At 41.0% G+C, this 18,023-nt stretch overlaps 1 protein-coding gene and 1 long non-coding RNA gene across 8 annotated transcripts in view; one reads left to right on the forward strand and one right to left on the reverse strand.

Annotated features, from left to right (window-relative positions):
• Nucleotides 1–18,023, forward strand: part of PIK3C2A (phosphatidylinositol-4-phosphate 3-kinase catalytic subunit type 2 alpha) — a 90,304-nt gene that overhangs the window by 59,842 nt on the left and 12,439 nt on the right. For 5 of the 6 annotated variants that reach the window (XM_073347388.2, XM_073347387.2, XM_073347390.2 and 2 more), the window contains exons 15-24: nt 459–601; nt 1,849–2,037; nt 2,822–2,915; nt 6,231–6,325; nt 6,705–6,885; nt 7,378–7,482; nt 10,116–10,208; nt 10,946–11,075; nt 13,896–14,032; nt 15,171–15,340. In XM_073347388.2, coding sequence (XP_073203489.1) covers nt 459–601; nt 1,849–2,037; nt 2,822–2,915; nt 6,231–6,325; nt 6,705–6,885; nt 7,378–7,482; nt 10,116–10,208; nt 10,946–11,075; nt 13,896–14,032; nt 15,171–15,340 — 1,337 coding nt within the window. The remainder of the gene's footprint in view (nt 1–458; nt 602–1,848; nt 2,038–2,821; nt 2,916–6,230; nt 6,326–6,704; nt 6,886–7,377; nt 7,483–10,115; nt 10,209–10,945; nt 11,076–13,895; nt 14,033–15,170; nt 15,341–18,023) is intronic. The other variant, XM_073347391.2, reaches the window with a different exon arrangement.
• The window catches only part of LOC140912653 (uncharacterized), a 38,474-nt gene that overhangs the window by 5,243 nt on the left and 15,208 nt on the right, over nt 1–18,023 (reverse strand). Inside the window, exons 4-6 of one of the 2 annotated variants that reach the window (XR_012159334.1) lie at nt 16,656–16,740; nt 10,440–10,505; nt 6,479–8,232 (exon numbers count right to left, since the gene is read on the reverse strand). This is a non-coding gene — a long non-coding RNA (uncharacterized LOC140912653). Of the gene's footprint in view, nt 1–6,478; nt 8,233–10,439; nt 10,506–16,655; nt 16,741–18,023 lie in introns of those variants that run through there. The other variant, XR_012159333.1, reaches the window with a different exon arrangement.

Here is an 18,023-nt window from a genome sequence, read left to right on the forward strand (position 1 = left end):
CTGAGTGACTGGCTGAACAAGAAGTAGGACTGAGTGGACTTGCAGGCTCTAAAGTTTTACATTGTTTTATTTTTGAATGCAGTTCTTTGTACCTAATTCTACATTTGTAAGTTCAACTTTCATGATAAAAAGATTGCATTACAGCTCTTGTATGAGGTGAATTGAAAAATACGATTTCTTTTTTACAGCAAAAATATTTGTAATAAAAAAAATAAATGAGCACTGTATGCTTTGTATTCTGTGTTGTAATTGAAATCAATATATTAGAAAATGTAGAAAACATCCAAAAATATTTAAATGACAGTCTGTTATTTAACAGTGCGATTCATTTTTTTCATCACTTGACAGTCTGAGTAAAAACAGTGATCATTGACCACTGATGCAGTAGTTCAGTGTTAAGGGAGCCTTTTCAGCTTTCTGAAAGCTTTTTAAGACTGGCTTCTGTTCTCATTTTTCAGGTTGACTTTCCCTCCCTGGCTTTTGATACTGTATACAAAATTCCGCAAGCTGCAAATGGTTTGGTACATCATTCAATAGAAACATTGGAAAAAAATGTAAAGGAGCGTCTTCTTGCTATTCTTGCCAAAGATGGCAGCCTTGGGTATGTTCATCTATTGTAGCAATATTTTCTTTCTACATGTACGGAACTCTGTGAAGAGGAAATTAAGTACATAACTTTAGTTAAATTTCCTCTGTATTAGTCTGAAATATTAGCTTAGTGTTTTTGAAGTCCTGTGATTGACTTCAGTGTTCTGTATGTACCCCAGAAAACAGTGGTCTTGAAATTACAACACCTACTTGTTTTTTCCACAGCTTGTACCCAGGCATCTTCCTTGTTACTAGACTTTTCTCTTTTTGACCCCTTTCTGCAAAATGTGCTTGTTCGGACCTCTTCAGACTGTAGGACAGTGGTGGCAAATTAATGACCTGGCAGGTGCTGCGAATGAATTTCTGGCTTTTGGGAGATGAGGGCAGTGGTTATTTAAAATGTTGCAAGGCTATGAGAGAACTAGAGAAGGAAGGAGAAAATGGGAGACTAGAGTTCTACTAAGGGTGGTGCCTGACAAAATTTTATAAATGCTGTATCTGTTAGAACAGGATTACTGGCCAGGATTCTGTATTTATAACCGTCTTAACTTCATAAACAGCACAACATTCTCCATTAATAAGGCTGAAATACTGTTGTGAGGGGAGCCTCCTTTGTGACTATATCCTGACTCTCTTCTCCCCCCCTCCCCCCGTCTTTCCCCCCTACCTGGGAAGGAGATGGGACACAGTGTTGCTTGTTATCTCCTAAAACTTGTCATCCTTACTAAAGGCTGACACACAATCTATAGCCACACATGCCCCCTTTCTTTCACATAAATGAGGCTTGTGTGCCTGGGTTTAGCTGTGCAGTGCTCATTATGAAGAGATTCAGTAGAACTGGAAACACAGGAACCCATTTTTTGGGGGAAATCTATGTAATAAACTTTTCACAGAACAGTTGATAAGTTTCCTGAAGCTGCTATATACGCTTGAGAGATCACTAAAAGAAATTAGGATATTGTAGGTGGCAGACTTCCTGTGTCATCTGTGCTGAACTAACACTGCAGTATGGCATTTGGTGCTCTGCCCTACTCAATTTCGGATGAAACTTTAAACGATGATAAAGTTCTGATTGCTTTGAGCAACAATCTACCATTTCAGGGGTACCTTCCTCACTGCCTACTTAAAACTTTGTAGGTTGTATTCGATCTTGGAGGTAGATGAAGTGACTTACATATGGACTTTGGCAAGTGCTTTGGTATTCTTCAGAGTAACGATAGTCATTCTTATGAACTAAACTGCTCTTTGGACTGTCTGCAGGCTATCAAAGGAAGATAAAGAATTTTTGTGGGAGAAGCGACAATATTGCCATGGACACACAAACAGCCTTCCAAAAATATTAGCTAGTGCCCCACACTGGGACTGGGCAAGTCTTCCTGAAATCTACTCACTGCTTCAGCAGTGGCCTCCCCTACCTCCTTTGACTGCACTGGAACTACTGGATTCAAAGTAAGTGAACTGCATAAATTATAGAAACAAATGCACAATTTGTAATTGTGCATTTAAATTGGATGTTTAACTTTTTTCCAATGTTATTGTATTGTGCAAATAGTTAGCATGCTCATTTGTAATTCATTGTAGAATTTGTCATCCGCTGTTGAATTACTACAAGTTTTGTAGGGTGCTGCAAAATGCATTGTAAAGTATGTCCACTGCACGTTCTGTAATTTTGTTTACAAGCTATGGCTTCCATTAACTTAAATTGTTTCTCTTTGGCTTGCATGGTTGGAGGTAGCTACTGAATGGGCTTCTAGTTAAAGTGCACTTTGATTAGGGTTTGATTACCAACAAAAGATGACTTCTAAACTCTCATTTATAAGAGGATTATCTGGATTTCCTTCACTTGTAAAATATGGCCTAAATTTTTATACCAAAAACCCCATGTCTACATTTCAAAAGCTGTTTTAATTTCTTTGATAAACTCAGCCAAATTGACATCCTACCATAACATTACAAGAGAAGACTTTAGTGACTCACTTCAAAATCTATCCTTTTACTATGAGAATAGGTTTGCTATCTAAGCAAGCTGCTAAGACAATAAATTGTTAGAGATAGGCATCCCTGTGCCTGTGTTTATACTGTGCATTCTACATGGAGGGCCTGATACTGTTGGGAGTGGGCAAGCACTGCCAAAATAAAAATGTTAGCTCCCAAGACTTAGTCGTGTTTCATGTGTATCTCTGCTGAAGTTAAAACCAATAACAGTGAGTGTGGAGTTGTGATGCTCTTGCAGGTTTGCAGATCAGGAACTGCGAACCACAGCTGTGAATTGGATTGAGGCAATAAGTGATGATGAGTTAACAGACTTCCTCCCCCAGTTTGTGCAGGTGAGATTTATTGCTTTCTCTTTTGGTACATTTTCCAACATTAGAACTCTTGAAGAAAACATTTTTTGGTATATTTTGGGTGCAAAAACGCACATCTGGGTCCTTTTTTTAATTAGTGTTGCCATTAGAAGGTTAGGTACAGAGGTGCTATGAGTGATATTAAGTTACTTAATTTACATGCTGGGTTAGGAAGAACAAAAAATAGAATTATATTAGCACCTTCTGGATTCGTGAAAGTGTTGTACCAATAAAATAAAAACCAGCAGGATCTTATTAAAGGGAAAAAGGCAAAATACCACATTTATTGTGAATACAGAAAGAATCATAGTAAGCAGTTAGTTATAGCTTTTACATTCCATTCAATCTCATATTTATTCACACATTCATTCATACAAACACACAGGTTCTGCAAGGCTGTTATCACAGTTACCAGCCTTAGAGTTGCTCATGCCAAGCCACTGGCCAGGTGGCCTGGACATGAGGAGGGAGCAGGGCCTTGTCAGATGCTCATCTGATGCTCCTGGAAGTTGGTTTGCAGAATCAGACCCCAAAGTTCTCACTTTCTAGAGTCTATTTTTATAGGAATTTCTTCCTATGCCAGTCTATGGGAATTGCTTCATCATGCTGTTGCTGAATCAATCAGCAGATAGCACATTCCTGACGGCTCCAAGATGTTATCTTGTTCTTTGGTTCTCCCATTCTTGAGGCTGTTGGGTGGATTCCAGTCTGCCCTCCGGGGGGGGGGGGGGGGGTCCTCTGGTTATTTCCACTTGACGCCTTCTTCAGCCGATGGACACTGGATTCTTAGGCTGGCACCTCCCTGATCATTCAGTTATTATCCACACCAAGCATCCATCCACATACATCCTCTATCTCTATTTTAATCACAATTGTTAATACAACAAAAGGGCGGGGAGTCTCTGGGTGCTGTTTCTGTTGTTAGAGTATTGCTTTGAGTCTCTCTCTCTCTTGTGAATTGCTTTGAGAACAGACTCTGTCTTAGAATGTACTAACACAATTAGCAGCTTGCAAGTTTCACACATAGAGGGAGAGAAACAGTACCAAAAACCAAGAGACCTCTTAATTAGTAATACCCTGGAATTTAAACTATGGGGAATCAAACTCATTTGTGATTTTAATTCAGAACTTCTTTAATATGATCCAACAAAAGACTTTGTACAAAATGGTCACTTTTTAAACTTTTATATAAAAACAATAAAAAATAAATACAATGAAACAAAACACATACAAATGCATAAGGTGGAAATAGCATATCAATAACAAAATTCAACGTTCATTATTTGCAAAACCTGGGGGGGATGACCCCATAGAGGTCCTGCAAAGCATCAGTTATTAAAATGACTAAATAGGTAAATAAGTGAGCAAACAACCTGTGAGTATCGGGGACTAATAAATTTTATTTGAGATAATGTTGAAATAAGGAACGGTACAGAGTTCAAGCATAGGAGTTTCTGGTCGTCAGGGGATAAGGTACAGATTATCGAGGGGTGCAAAATGCGATTTAGGAGCTGGTGGAGCAAGGATCACATAATAATCTGCAAATTCCCCGACTGGGGGAAAAGTTTAACCGGTCAGAGTACAGACATCGAGATATGGGGTAAGTTATCCACACAACATACTAAACTGAAAAGGTAAACAATTTTCATGTGTGACCAGATATCCCAGTATTTTTTCCAAGCACTTCTCTTAGACAGTATTTTTTTCCATTAATGCAGTAGTAGAGTGCTCTCACTAACCCAGTCTGTGTATGAAGGAGGAATTGAAGATTTCCATCTTCTCAAAATAACTTTTTGGCCACTACAATAGTTACTGCAATCCATTTCTTCATACCATCTGGTGGTAATAAATCATCCAGCACCCCTATACTATGCAAGCTTGGACAAGGAACGATGGTGACACTTAGTGTTCTTGAGAGCGCACTGAATATGGTGATCCGGAACACATGCATTTTTTGACAGGTATAGAGGATGTGAGAAAGGTTCGCATGTGGCTCTTTGCATCTCCAACATTTGTCATATGTTACCAATCGAGACTTAAACAAAAGTTCTGGAGTCCAGTAATGCCCGTTTTTTGTATTTTGTTCTGGAGGAATTGCAAGGATAAAGAACTTGAAGTATCTTTTTTTCACATTAAGCCAGTTATCCTCCTGGGTTTCTGTTGCAGTACTAAGGCTAAGATTTTTTGGGGGGGAGGGAGGTTCCCCCATTTTTCTTTCAGATTGAGATTGAGAGGGTACTGCAAAGCATTAAAGCATTTTAAGTAATTCCTCCAAAGTTAAGTTTGTTTCCTTATTTCTTAACAGGCTCTTCTAGAGGTTAGAGTTAAAACAGACCAATTGTCTCCCTATCTTTGCGTGAATCCTTAAGCATAGCTGCTGAAAAAAGGAACTGAGACAGTGGTAGCTGATTGTTATCATGTGATCAAGGGAGACCAGTTTATGACATTGTATATTCAATTTTTGTTCCTTTTTCTAAGCGTGGAGTTGGCCTTGATCTTGAGGCATGGGTTATCCCATAGTGGTATGAAGAGAATTAGTAAGATCAGATGCTGTAATTGTCTTAACACCTTGCAGGATGCCCCATGTAGATGCAAACATTGGATTTTCCCTTAAGGGTCTGGGTAGCCTTTAAAGTATAGAAGAGGGGGAGCCAAATGGCATAGCTAAGTGTAGTGGTTTTTTTGGTCTCAAACCAGGCTGGTATGTATACAGAGGCACTGGAGAGGGAACCATCTTAAAATAGGACACATTTGGAATGCTAGATAATAGAGATACAAATCTGGCAACCCCATACCTCCAGTTGCCCAGGATGTTTTAAGGGTCTTGTGTGACAAACAAGGCTGTTTTTATCCCGTATAAATTGCATGATAAGCCGATTTATTGAGCAAAAAGTGAGGGAGTGACCTTTAAAAGCCAATAGGCTAATGACATAAATCAATCTGGGGCAGATATTTATTTTGGCTATTTTTTTGTTCTCCTGAGCAAGGATAGAGGTGGGGGAAATGTCATTACTGACATCCCTGGTTATTTTCATATATAGTCTATATTTATAAAATGGTTACTCTTTAAAATACCACTACAGCTTCAGGTGTCTGTTTTAAATTTAGTTTCTCAATCATCTAAAACTTTCACAGATTATCTGGGATTAATAGCCAAAGCTAGTGGGTTTACTCTGCTCTGAGACGCTAAAGATTCTCTGATCACCACTGAAGTTTAAATGTTAGAGGTAACTCCCCAAAACAACCAAAGGCAGTGTATAATCGAATATAAAAATTGACTGATTTTCTTACATTTAGGCATTGAAGTATGAAACCTACCTGGACAACTCTTTAGTCAGATTCATTTTGACTCGGGCGTTAGGAAATATTCAAATAGCACACTGTGTATATTGGTAAGAACATGTCTTTCATTATCATTTAATTATAGTCAGATTGGTGTTTCCAGAATAAAGTAATTTGTCTAAATGCTAAAATTTCAATAATGTTTGACAGGTCAATGGATGTTACATCAAGTCAGCATAATATGCAAAAGATAGTGTTCCTTGTAATAAAACCAAATGAATCCATAAGAACCATATACGTATAGTTTTCAGAATTACATTACTTGCTGTAAATCAGTAACTACTTATGTGTGTGCAGCGTTGTGTAATATCACTTGTTAACAGACTTTTAAAAAAAGGCTTGCTATTGAACTCTATCTAAAATGTTCGCTTTAGAGGGGAAATATCGCTTTGTAGGGAAAACTAGTAACTTACATACCTGCTATTTCAGGCTTTTGAAGGATACCCTACATGATGCAAAGTTTGGGGTAAGGTATGAGTGTATTCTTGGTGCCTTCCTCTCGGTCTGTGGAAAAGGACTGAGGGAAGAGCTGGAAAAGCAGACCAGACTGGTACAGCTTTTGGGAGTGGTTGCAGAAAAAGTAAAACAAACAAGTGGATCTGCTAGGCAGGTGCGTATGCATAACTTTTAATTTTGTGTGTTAAAGAGGGATACAACTGACTTGAATTTCAAAGTAAATTTACTCAGCTTTCACATTAAATACAGCACTGTATAAAAGTATAGTAAGATGTTTTTCATCAACAGATGTTAAATGTTTCTTCAACAGAGTAATAAAATCAACAGATTTTTGTCAATGACTAATCTTCAACTGTTAACTGTAGCTTTGGTGGGGGAGTAGTTATGATGCGAGGAAAGGAACTGACAATGAAAAACTTCACTGGCATGGCATTAGGGCTGTACTGGTGGCGTTATGTTTTTTGGATGAGAAATAAAATAGAAGTTGTGACTGTGGTCACTTAAAATCCCATGGCACTCCTCAGGAATTAGGGCATTGGCTCTGCTGTTCTACGCAATTACTTTGCTTGTCAAAAATATCCTTGTTGGTATTTTAATGGATTAATGACAGTTCTGCATTTTTATTTATTTATTTATTTGCTCTCAGGTTGTCCTGCAAAGTGGTATGGAACGTGTACAATCCTTTTTCATGAAGAACAAATGCCGTTTGCCTCTTAGTCCCAGCCTTGTGGCAAAAGAATTAAATGTCAAGGTACAGTATGGAAAGATTTTTAAAATCAGCATTACATGCTTGTAATTCCTGAAAATGATCAACGTGTAGAAAGGAATATTTCATATATATGAAATGCGTTACACTGGTGGGGGAGCTTTTTAATAAGAGCCTTTAGAACTAGACAATAAAATTAAATTAGTTGAGCAGACAGACAAAGATTGTGGAAATTGTTACACAGCTAGACCAAGGTCTGATTTTAATTTGCTACTTCATCAAAACCCAGTGGAGCTCTTCTTGCATAGCAGCAAGGACCTGGTCATACATGAAAGTCATAAAAACATTGTGTGAGAACAGAGGAAGTTTCAAAGTACGTGAATGGAAAAGTTAGACAGCCTCCAGCAATGGTCAAGGGAGAAGGAAATGTACAAGACTGGCTGCTAATATTTTGAAGTATATATTGTGGGATGGAGCTAACCAGCTGTGTGATTGGATGTCTTCCTCCATGCTAGGGAAGACTCTATATTTTAAAATAGGAGTTTTTATGCAACTGGGAAGGTTAGTGAAAGCAAAGTTGCAAAACGTGCAAGATCTGACAGTCTTTAAAGCCTCTGAAGCACAAGTTGCATACGCTGTCTTACATGCTTAATAATACAACGCTTATGCATTACACAATACATATACTAAAGTTGTAAAATAAGATTATAATCCCATTCCCTTATGAGGCTGAAGTTATAAATGCAAGCAGAAGGGTGGCTGGAACAAGAAAACATTGGAGTTCTGAATTTCATGCTGTGAAAAGAGGAACTCTGTCTCAGAAATTGTATAAGCCTCAACACGGCTAACACTTAAATCAGAAACCAATAGAAACTAGAATGTTCCAGGAGAAAGCTACAGTAATATGATTCTAATGGGTGTGGGGCAGAGAAATGACAAGCTGTAAAACTTCTGAATAAATTGATATCAAACTAACGTTTACTGAACATTGGTCCTAATCGCCGTGAGGGACCTGGTGGAGAAGATGAATTGAAGGGAACATATTATGTAATCAGTGGAAAGTAGGAAACTGAGATATGGGAAAGCTCCAGACTTGTATTCTCTTCAGATCTCAAACTTACAGTTCAGAGGCAGCAGTAAATCCAACTTTGAATAGCTTCTTCAGTTAAGAATGTTGGTCCCCATTTTTATTTTTTTATTTTGTGTTTGGCTATTTTCTATCTTGCAATACCAGCATATGTACAAAAATTTCACAAATATAAATCAAAGGATTGCTGCCCAAAATAAGCAGATGTGTTGCCCATAATCACCTTGGTGAAAGAGCCTGAATACCTGCATGGACTTTACACCATTTGTTGGTTATCAAACTGACCCTCTGTCTAATAAAGGCAGTAAATCCAAAAATCATGGGGCATATGGAGAATGCTCTGCCTCTAGCCCAGAGATGTTCAGATCTAGGCATTTTTGTCTAAAGTTTTGTCCAAATGATCTAAGTTGTTGTGACCGCACATAAGGAGAGGCATGGACATGTTTTCTTTGGGGCATGTTTATCCCACCAAATTCAGGGTAACTGTCATGTCCATCATACAAGGCCACCAAGAGGGAGGGGCAGAAAGGGCAGTATAAGTGGCGTTGCAACCTGGCACACAGTCACAGCACCACTCACTTATATTTGGCCTGGTGGCCTTTCCGTTGTGAGTGACAGGCAGCTGGGCCAGAAGCTGAGTGCACTGTGACCCTGCATACCAGGTTGCAACACACAGAGCGGGGAGCTGGGACCAGCCCCATGGGACAGGAGCCACTGCTGCCAGGTTAGCGTGATGCAGGCAATCTCCCACACCCTACCCCACTCCCACCTCTGCTCAGTGGTAAGTTGTTTGGAAGGGTGGGAGGCCTCAGTTTCTTCTTTTGCCCTAGTCCCCCAAAAAGCCCTCTGCAGCCCTGCCTTTCCATATTTTAGGAGAAATGGGAGATGGTGTGCAGACTTCTGAAAAATTCATGATTCCAACCAGGAAGACAACCTAGTAAAGATTTTTTTTTTTAAAATAACTGTTTCAAGTTAGGAAATATATTTGTTAGTGATACTGGCATATTAAAATACACATGCCAGTAAAATGTTATGTCACTTGATTGTATACCAGCATACAGAAGACATTGTTAGGGAAGAGGCAGAATGACCAAAAGGAGGAATGTTGTCACTACTGTTAACTAGCAGGCATGTCAGAACTGGGCATTCAGGTGATAGTGATTGGAAGATTAAACTCCATTCCAAGATGTTAGGCGTATAGGCTGGTGAATTGAGGGCAATGAAACATTTTAACCTGATTTTTAAATATGCATGTCAGATGTGAATCTATTAAATATCAACACCAAAACTTAAAAAATCTTTCGGGTCTCACAAAAACAGCAGCGTTTAGTTACTGGTTGTGTGATGCTCTCAGGAATGGGACTATGAGACAACACACTGTAGAGATACTACTTTGTGATATATTGCCACTTCATTGATCTCAGAACTTGCGTTGTTAGGGTGTGCAAACATTCCAAGTATTAGTGACTTTGTCTGGCAGGCTAGCAATTTTAAATCTCATCTGCAAACTATTAATGTTCTATTTTATTTGAAAGCCAAAAATGTTATCGCTTGGTATCCTGCTAAGGATTAAACTATCATGTACTTGCAGGCATGTTCCTTCTTCAATTCTAATGCAGTACCATTAAAAATCACATTGGTGAATGCAGATCCTCTGGGAGAAGAAATTAATGTTATGTTTAAAGTAAGTTTTTTGGGTTTTTTTCTCCCCTGTTCTACTGGAGGAAAGAGATGGGGTTATGATAACTAATGCCAACAAAACTGGCTAGCTTTGCCACATATCTATGGGCTATTAGCTGCATCTTGAATCTTCTCTTTATATTTAGAAACTGACTTAAGTAACTAGATGAATGAAAATAGCTCACCCCGCAAGAGTGGTTCACATTTGTAGAAGGTTGAAAACTTTTGTACTTACATGGCTCCCATCGTGGTCATATCTTAATGCTTCAGAGTCTTTAATGTATTTATCTTCACAACACCCCTGTGTGAGGTAGAGCAGTATTAGCCCATTTTACAGATGGGGAAATTGAGGCAGATACACACTAAGTGACTTTCCCAAGGTCACACCCTGTCTATAGTGGAGCTAGGAATTGAATGTTTCCCAAGGCCAAGTCTAGTACTCTTAACCATTAGACCAGCTTACCTCTCCTCCCCTTCTTGGAGTGAAAGTGTAAGGTTTAAAAAGAGACTATATTCATCTTTCAAACAGTATATCTCAAGGGCTAACTGAGATGTCTGTGTATTGTATAAACTGAAAATCAGCATTTTATATATACAGACTTCATTATGGCCCATCATTTATCCTTTCTCTACACTTAGCAGAGGAAACAAGTCATTCACAATTTAAGAAGAAAAGTATGGTTTTTCTCTTATCTGTCGAGTTCATTGTTCAAAGTATCCTTTTTCTGCTTTTTATTTAAGGTGGGAGAAGATCTGCGACAAGATATGTTGGCTTTACAAATGATAAAAATCATGGACAAAATCTGGCTGCAGGAGGGACTGGACCTGCGGATGGTTATCTTCAAGTGCCTTTCAACTGGAAAAGATCGAGGTACCGTAACCAGATAGAAACTGCCCAATGTATTCCTGCACTTGTCCCCGTGAGGGGCTCTACAACAGATTCTTGGCATCATGCCTCAATCAGTTAAAAGCCCACCGGTTCCTTGTGAATGGCAGATGTGTGTAACAATGAATGCTAGCAATAGACCCCACCCCGCTGAGGGAAACTCAACACAAGAGTAAGAGTGCTTTACAAGTGTAATAGTATTGTGAAACTAAACTGATTGGAATCACCCAGTAGTTTGCTTCAGTTTGTTGGAGATACTCTTCTGCTCTTGACCACTGAGCTCCTTGGTGATCCTTACAGTTAAAGATCAGTGGAACAAAAAAAGAAACATGAAAGTGGAAGAGAAACAGAAATTAATGCAGTGGAGAAAAACAGAACTGAGAAGGATGGATGGAATACAGTAGCAATGCTAATTCTGGCATCCTATATAATACTTTCAGAGATCTATTTAGATCAAAATTGAACTGCTAAAATGTTTGAAGCCACTACCATGACATCAGTCCATCAGAAGAGATGATCAAACTCGCAGGGAGACAGGTTAGAATCAGTACTTGCGTACCTTTATTAATTTCAGTTTTTAAAAAGGAAAATTTTAAAAATCCAATAAACTTTGCACCACATACTCTGTTTACACAGAAATGAGGCAGCCTTTTCTTCAACACTTGTTCTGACTGGATTTGATTCACAAAACATTAAATGCCTTGGAGCTTAAATAGTGGAAGGTGTCCTACACAGGCAATTATTGACTAATACATTGTGGGCCTGATCTTGAGCAGCACTGAGAACTTGCAACTCTTTGAAGTCAGTTGGGTCTGACCCAAAGGCACCCACAAAAGCACAAATGGCAACTTTAGTACTATAAATATTGGCATCCAGATAAATGTGTCTGAGAATAAATTGCTTTTTGAATACAAAAGCTTTGCTTTGGAATGTACAGAAAGCATTTCTTCCCATCTTAAAACTGCTCTAGCCTGACTTACCATGTAATGCCTTTTTTCTTATCCGTCTAATAAAGTATTTTTAAAGTACTTCCAGTGTAATGAACAAAAATGGAAGCTCTATTACAGATTTGTGCCTGCTGCTTCCCCTCTTCTCCAGAAAACACACAAACCTACTATCCAAATAGGGATTTGTGGTTTAGCTATAGGAGTTCTTCTTCTAAATAAGGCCCCTTGTAGCACCACATATTGAGTATTTTGTGTTGCTCTAGAAATAAGTCAACTTGGAGCCTCTTCTACTCCAGCATGTCACTTATACTACAAAGTTAGTCTCCTAAACTACTTAGGAGTGCACATGAGAGATTTTACAGTCATTACGTAATGATTATGCCCAGTGGTGAGCTGGAGCCGGTTCGCACCAGTTCGCTGGACAACCGGTTCTAACAACTGGCCAAAAGTGGTGCCTTAGGCGCCGACTCTGTGGGTGCTCCGGGGCTGGAGCACCCATGGGGAAAATTTTGTTGGGTGCAGAGCAACCACCAGCAGCTCGCCACCCCGCTCCTGGCCCCAGCTCATCTCACCTCTGCTCCACCTCTGCCTCCTCCCCTGAACCTGCTGCCCCACTGTGCTTCTCTTCTCCTCCCCCCCCCCGCCCCTGCATCAGCTGTTCATGCGGGAAGCCTGGGAGGGCTGAGAAGCAAGCAGTGGCTTTGTGCTCAGGCCCAGGGAGGCGGAGGTGAGCTGGGGTGAGGAGTGGTTCCACTACGCATGGCCCCCTCCCCCCCCCCCGGCCCTCCTCATGTGCCCTCCTGCCCCAGCTCACCTCCCCAGGCCTGAGTGTGAAGCTGCTGTTTGTTTCTCACCTTTCTCCCCCACCCCACCCCCTGCTTCCTGTGCAAACAGCTGATTCGTGGGAAACCGGGGGTGGAGAAGCGGAGCAGGGCGGCACGTTCAGGGGAGGCGGCGGAGGCGAGCTGGGGTGGGGGAGCTGCCAGTGGGGGCTCTGCACCCACCAAATTCTCCCTGTGGGTGTGCTCCAGCCCCGGAGCACCTACGGAGTCGGTGCCTAAGGTGCCACTTTTGATGTGATCAGTGGGGGGAGCAGCTGCTCCCCCCCATAGCTATGCTTCCCCGCCCCTAGGAGCCAGAGGGACCTGCTGGATGCTTCCTGGGAGCTGCCCCAGGTAAGCACTGCTGGGACTCCCCACCTCACCCCCCTGGCAGGTCCCTCTGGCTCTTAGGGGTGGGGTGGGTGCTCACTATGGTGGCCCACGAGTGCCCCCAGAACCAGGCAGGAGGGTGTCAAGGGACAGGGGAGGGGGGTGGATGGGGCAACGGTCCTGGGGGGTGGGCGCATCAAGGAACGTAGTGGGTTGGATGGGGCAGGAGTCCTGGGGGGCGGGGCACGACCCCCTTGTGGGGTGAGGAGGGAACCGGTTAAGATTTTTGGCAGCTCATCACTGATTATACCCAATACTAGTTTTACACAAATGGCATATTTAACCAGCTGATAGTTGTTTTTTTTTGTTTTGTTTTTTTTTTGAATCAAAGTAGGAGTTACCTACGATATTCCACAAACCTTAACACAGGTAGTAATAACACACAAGCCTAATTTGCTTACATACATTTTGTAGTATACTTTGTAAAATTGCCTGCAGAGAGGTTTAGCAGACTAACAAAGTTAATAGATTTTTTTCATTGCTTGAGACTGGGGTTGGGCTCTACATTTTAAAATCAAATGTCTACAGGAGACTTCATACCAAATGAGAGGTAGTGGAAAATATAATGTAAAAATAGGATTTAAACCAGAGTAGTCTTTTCTCATGTGTGCTCTCTCCCTCTCTCACAACTTAATTTTTATGTAAAGGAATGGTGGAGCTTGTTCCTGCTTCAGATACACTTAGGAAAATTCAAGTGGAATATGGAGTGACAGGATCTTTTAAAGACAAGCCACTTGCAGAATGGCTGCGAAAGTATAATCCTACAGAGGAAGAATATGAAAAGGTAATTTCCATAGTCTTCCTTTCAAATGTTACATTTTAAGTTACAGGAGAATACAACTGTTCTGATTCTGCCACTAAATAAGTTTTCTAACCATCTGTTTTAAGGTATTTGGGAAGCTGAATTTTCTGTACTGTATCTACTTCAGAAAAGGAATCAAAACTGTAGGATTGTAAAGGAGTCTCTTTTGGAAACAGTTTAATGTTTCACTTCAGAAATGTCTGTGGAAATGTTTTCTAACTGTAGGAAACATTTCACTCCAAAATTAAAAGTAGGGGGAAGCATGACATTCAGGGCTTATCTACATGACAAAATTAAGTCGACTTAAGTCCACGAACAGCCACCGCAGTAAATGAAGCAGTGGTTCATGTCCACACTTGCTCTTTCAGTGGGCGGTGCATGTCCTCACCAGGAGTGCTTCCGCCAACTGATGTGGGACACTGACAGCTGGATCCTGCACCCCATGCCCAGCTGATCCGAACTGTCATCTGGGCATAGGGCTCACAGCTCAGAGCCAAGGGCTCCAGCTGATAGGTGATGTAAGTATAACCTTAGTGTCTACCCGAATACTGCATCACCCTAACTATATCAATATAAGTGCTACGCCTTGCGTGGAGGTGGAGTTGTTATGGTGGCATAGCAGGAGATTTACTTCGGTGGAAGCCGCATTGTAGTGTAGACACTGACATAAATAGAATGACATAAGCTGCCTTGTGTTGACCTAACTTTAGTGTAGAACGGGTCTCAATTTTAATCTTGGCTTAGAAGATATGGCCCCTTCTCATGCTGCTTCTCCTTTGGATGCAACACTTGGTTATCAGGCCGGGGTATGCAGATATGGTAAACACACGTTCTTTGGCCTTTGCTTGTGCTTTATCTCTGAACAGCCTTTTCTCTACCTTATCTGCCTTCTGACCCCCAAAAACCTAACAAATTGCCTTTCCCCTTAGCAGTACAGTTCATTTTTCTTAAATGAATAGCTTCCCAAGTAGTCTAAGGGAAGTTTACTTAAGAACTGTCAGCTGCCCAGAGCCACATCCCTATTGTAAAAAGTGAACTCTGAATGAATGATCAACTGAAGTACATTGTTTTTCCCATTGGTAGATTCGCTTTGATCTCATTTACTTTTTGCTAATTTCAGGCTTCAGAAAACTTCATCTATTCTTGTGCAGGATGCTGCGTAGCCACCTACATATTGGGAATCTGTGACCGTCACAACGATAACATAATGCTTCGAAGCACGGGACATATGTTCCATATTGACTTTGGAAAGTTTTTGGGCCATGCACAGACGTTTGGTAGCTTTAAAAGGTATCTTCTGCAGTTTAGCATTTGAGAATGCAAGCAACTTCCCTTTTGCATTTTTCCTCTCACGATTTAACATCTAAATTTTTGTTATCACGGTCCTCAATGTGAACTTAGTATTGTCTTCAAGCTCCTGTGTATGTGGGTCCCACTCATAGTTCACTTGTGTCTTCTGCACAGGAATGCAGGAAGTTTTCTCTAGCAGTGTCCACTAGGGGTCGGACATGCTCTTCCGTTTCTCCACACAAGAGCATAAAGGGCAGGGTGACCCAACTGCCAGCCTGTTCCTTCTGACCGTCCTGGCAGAGTTGGAACTTCTGAGTCCCTTTTTACAGCTTTTAGATTGTAGCTTAGGAGAAAGTTAGTTTTTATATTTTATTGCCTCTTGGCTTAAAAAAAAAAAGTAATTGTATTTTTATAGGTAGTTGGTAGCAATACTGGGTTTTGGCCATGATGCCTCAACCACGCTTACCGGATTTTAAATCTTGCCTGTTGCGTAGAAGAGTAAGTCCACTTGAAGAGACTAAGAGACATGTTTGGAGGCTGCAGAGATGTGTAGGCTGCATTTACTCCATGGAAGGAGGGAATGGTAAAACTGGCAGACCCAGAGAAGGAAGGGAGAGCCAGAAAATTTGGAAAGGGCTCAGGGAAATGCAGCATAGTACAGGGTGGAACAGACCTTGATTCCGGGCTAGCGGGTCCTGGAGCCAGAACCCAGAGTAGAGGGTGGGCCTGGGTTTCCTAACCAGCCACTGGGGAAGTGGCACCAGCAGGGCAGTGCATAAGAAGACTGCCTGAGCATGTTTGGGAAAAGACTTCCCTCCCCAGAAAGGAAAACCACGATAGTGACCTAGCCAGAGCCCCATATCATGAAGGGGAGGCTGTAGTTCCTGGAGTGAGAGGGGAGACACTGCTGGAGGAGGGTGCAGCACCTAGCAGAGCTAATTCCCAGGATGGCCAAGAGGATGCACCATCAGCAGTGAGTTCACCTCGTGACAAGGATCTTCAGTTTTTTCCCCATCAGAGTTACCAGGCTCCTAAAAGGTTTAAATCTCCTGTTACCACAAGAAATGGTATTTGAGTTTAGTGTTTGTGACTTTAATGAAACGTCTTTTTGAGTCCGTATCTTGTTTTATTCATCACTTATCCATGAAAGCTGAGTTTCTAGTGGCTATTACTTCACCACATAGTTAGCTAAAGCCAAGCTCTCATGTCTACCCACCATAGACTTTTTCATATGGACAGTTACATTAAGACCTCCATCCTAAAGTCATACCCAAGTTAATACAGGATTTTCACAGTAACCAGTATATTCACTTACCAGTTTTCTATCCTGGGACTCTTGCTTCTCCTGCAGAATCAAAACAAAACTTCATACTGTGGATGTCGGAGCCCTCTTGTATTACCTAAACAAAACAAGACGGTTGAAGAATCTTAGATTGTGGAATATGGCAGAAGGCTCAGGTCAGACCACTCTGCTTCAGCAAGTTTCCACTGACAGAAGTATGTAGAGCAGCTATGTGGTCATCAGTTCACACACTTAATAGACATTACTCTTTAGTGGCATCATTAGCTGGAAGACCTGTTCTCCAATCTTTGTTCAGATAACCACCTAGCCACCCACCTCCAAAGAATCAAACTGCTTGCTAATTATAGTAAGTGGGATCCATGTGCACAGGCGATCAAAGGTGAAAGAATGGTTACTTACCTTGTAGTAACTGATTCTTCAAGATGTTCTGTGTTTGTGGATCCCACGACTCACCCTTCATTCTTGCAGCTCAGAATCTTATCATTGGGACTCTGGGCAGCAAAAGAAATTGAGTAGCCGTTGGGGTCACCCCGCCCTTTATGCTCTTGGGTGGGGGAGCAAGAGCACCTAAAGTGCACGCAGGACTCCTAGTGGACACTGCTAAAGAACTTTCTTAACTCCTGTGTAGCGGGCACAATGCATCATAGGTGGGATCCACATGCATAGACCATCTAGAAAAATCATTTACTGTAAGGTAAGTAACTGTTCTTTTAGGCTGAACCACCCAATTTCCAAAATCCATTTTGGATTCTCATTGTAGACTACTGTGCTTCTGAAAAGTCTCCACAATCTCTCCCTGGCCATCAACTTTGGTAGTTACAGCTCTGCTTGAAGAATGTCAAGGTGTGAAGGCTGCTCCTACATACTGGAGATGTTCTGTGCATTTAAAAACTAGACGCACAGGTGTAGCTTTAAAATAGTGGTTACTATTCCAGCAATTGGAAGATCAAAATGTGCTAATTGGCACAACTGTAGTCTATATTTCATTTCTATAATTTCAGAAATATCACTTTTTCCTTAAGGATATTATTTTTTAAATGAATTTCCTGGACCAAAAGAGCTTTGCACAAATCAGTGAAAAACCTAAGGAAGTTTTTATAAAACCAAACATCTTGGAACCAGGATATTCTAAGATGAGGTTAGTGTAGCTTTTTTAAATGTTGAGATTGTTTGGGGAACAATTAACTCTGACCCCATGACCCCAGCTACCACGTCATAGCTCTGATCACCAAGGAATAGCTGTGTATAATTTGTGGTATAGCTTCTGTATGCTGTTTTGGAGGGCATACAATTATGTATTGCATGATGGAGTACCCTAAACTTTATCAGGAATTGAAAGAGAGATGGTAAGGACCCAGGGGTATTATCTGCTGTATACTT

The sequence above is a fragment of the Lepidochelys kempii genome, chromosome 6 (genome assembly GCF_965140285.1).
Source record: "Lepidochelys kempii isolate rLepKem1 chromosome 6, rLepKem1.hap1, whole genome shotgun sequence".
NCBI classification, from domain to species: domain Eukaryota; kingdom Metazoa; phylum Chordata; order Testudines; family Cheloniidae; genus Lepidochelys; species Lepidochelys kempii.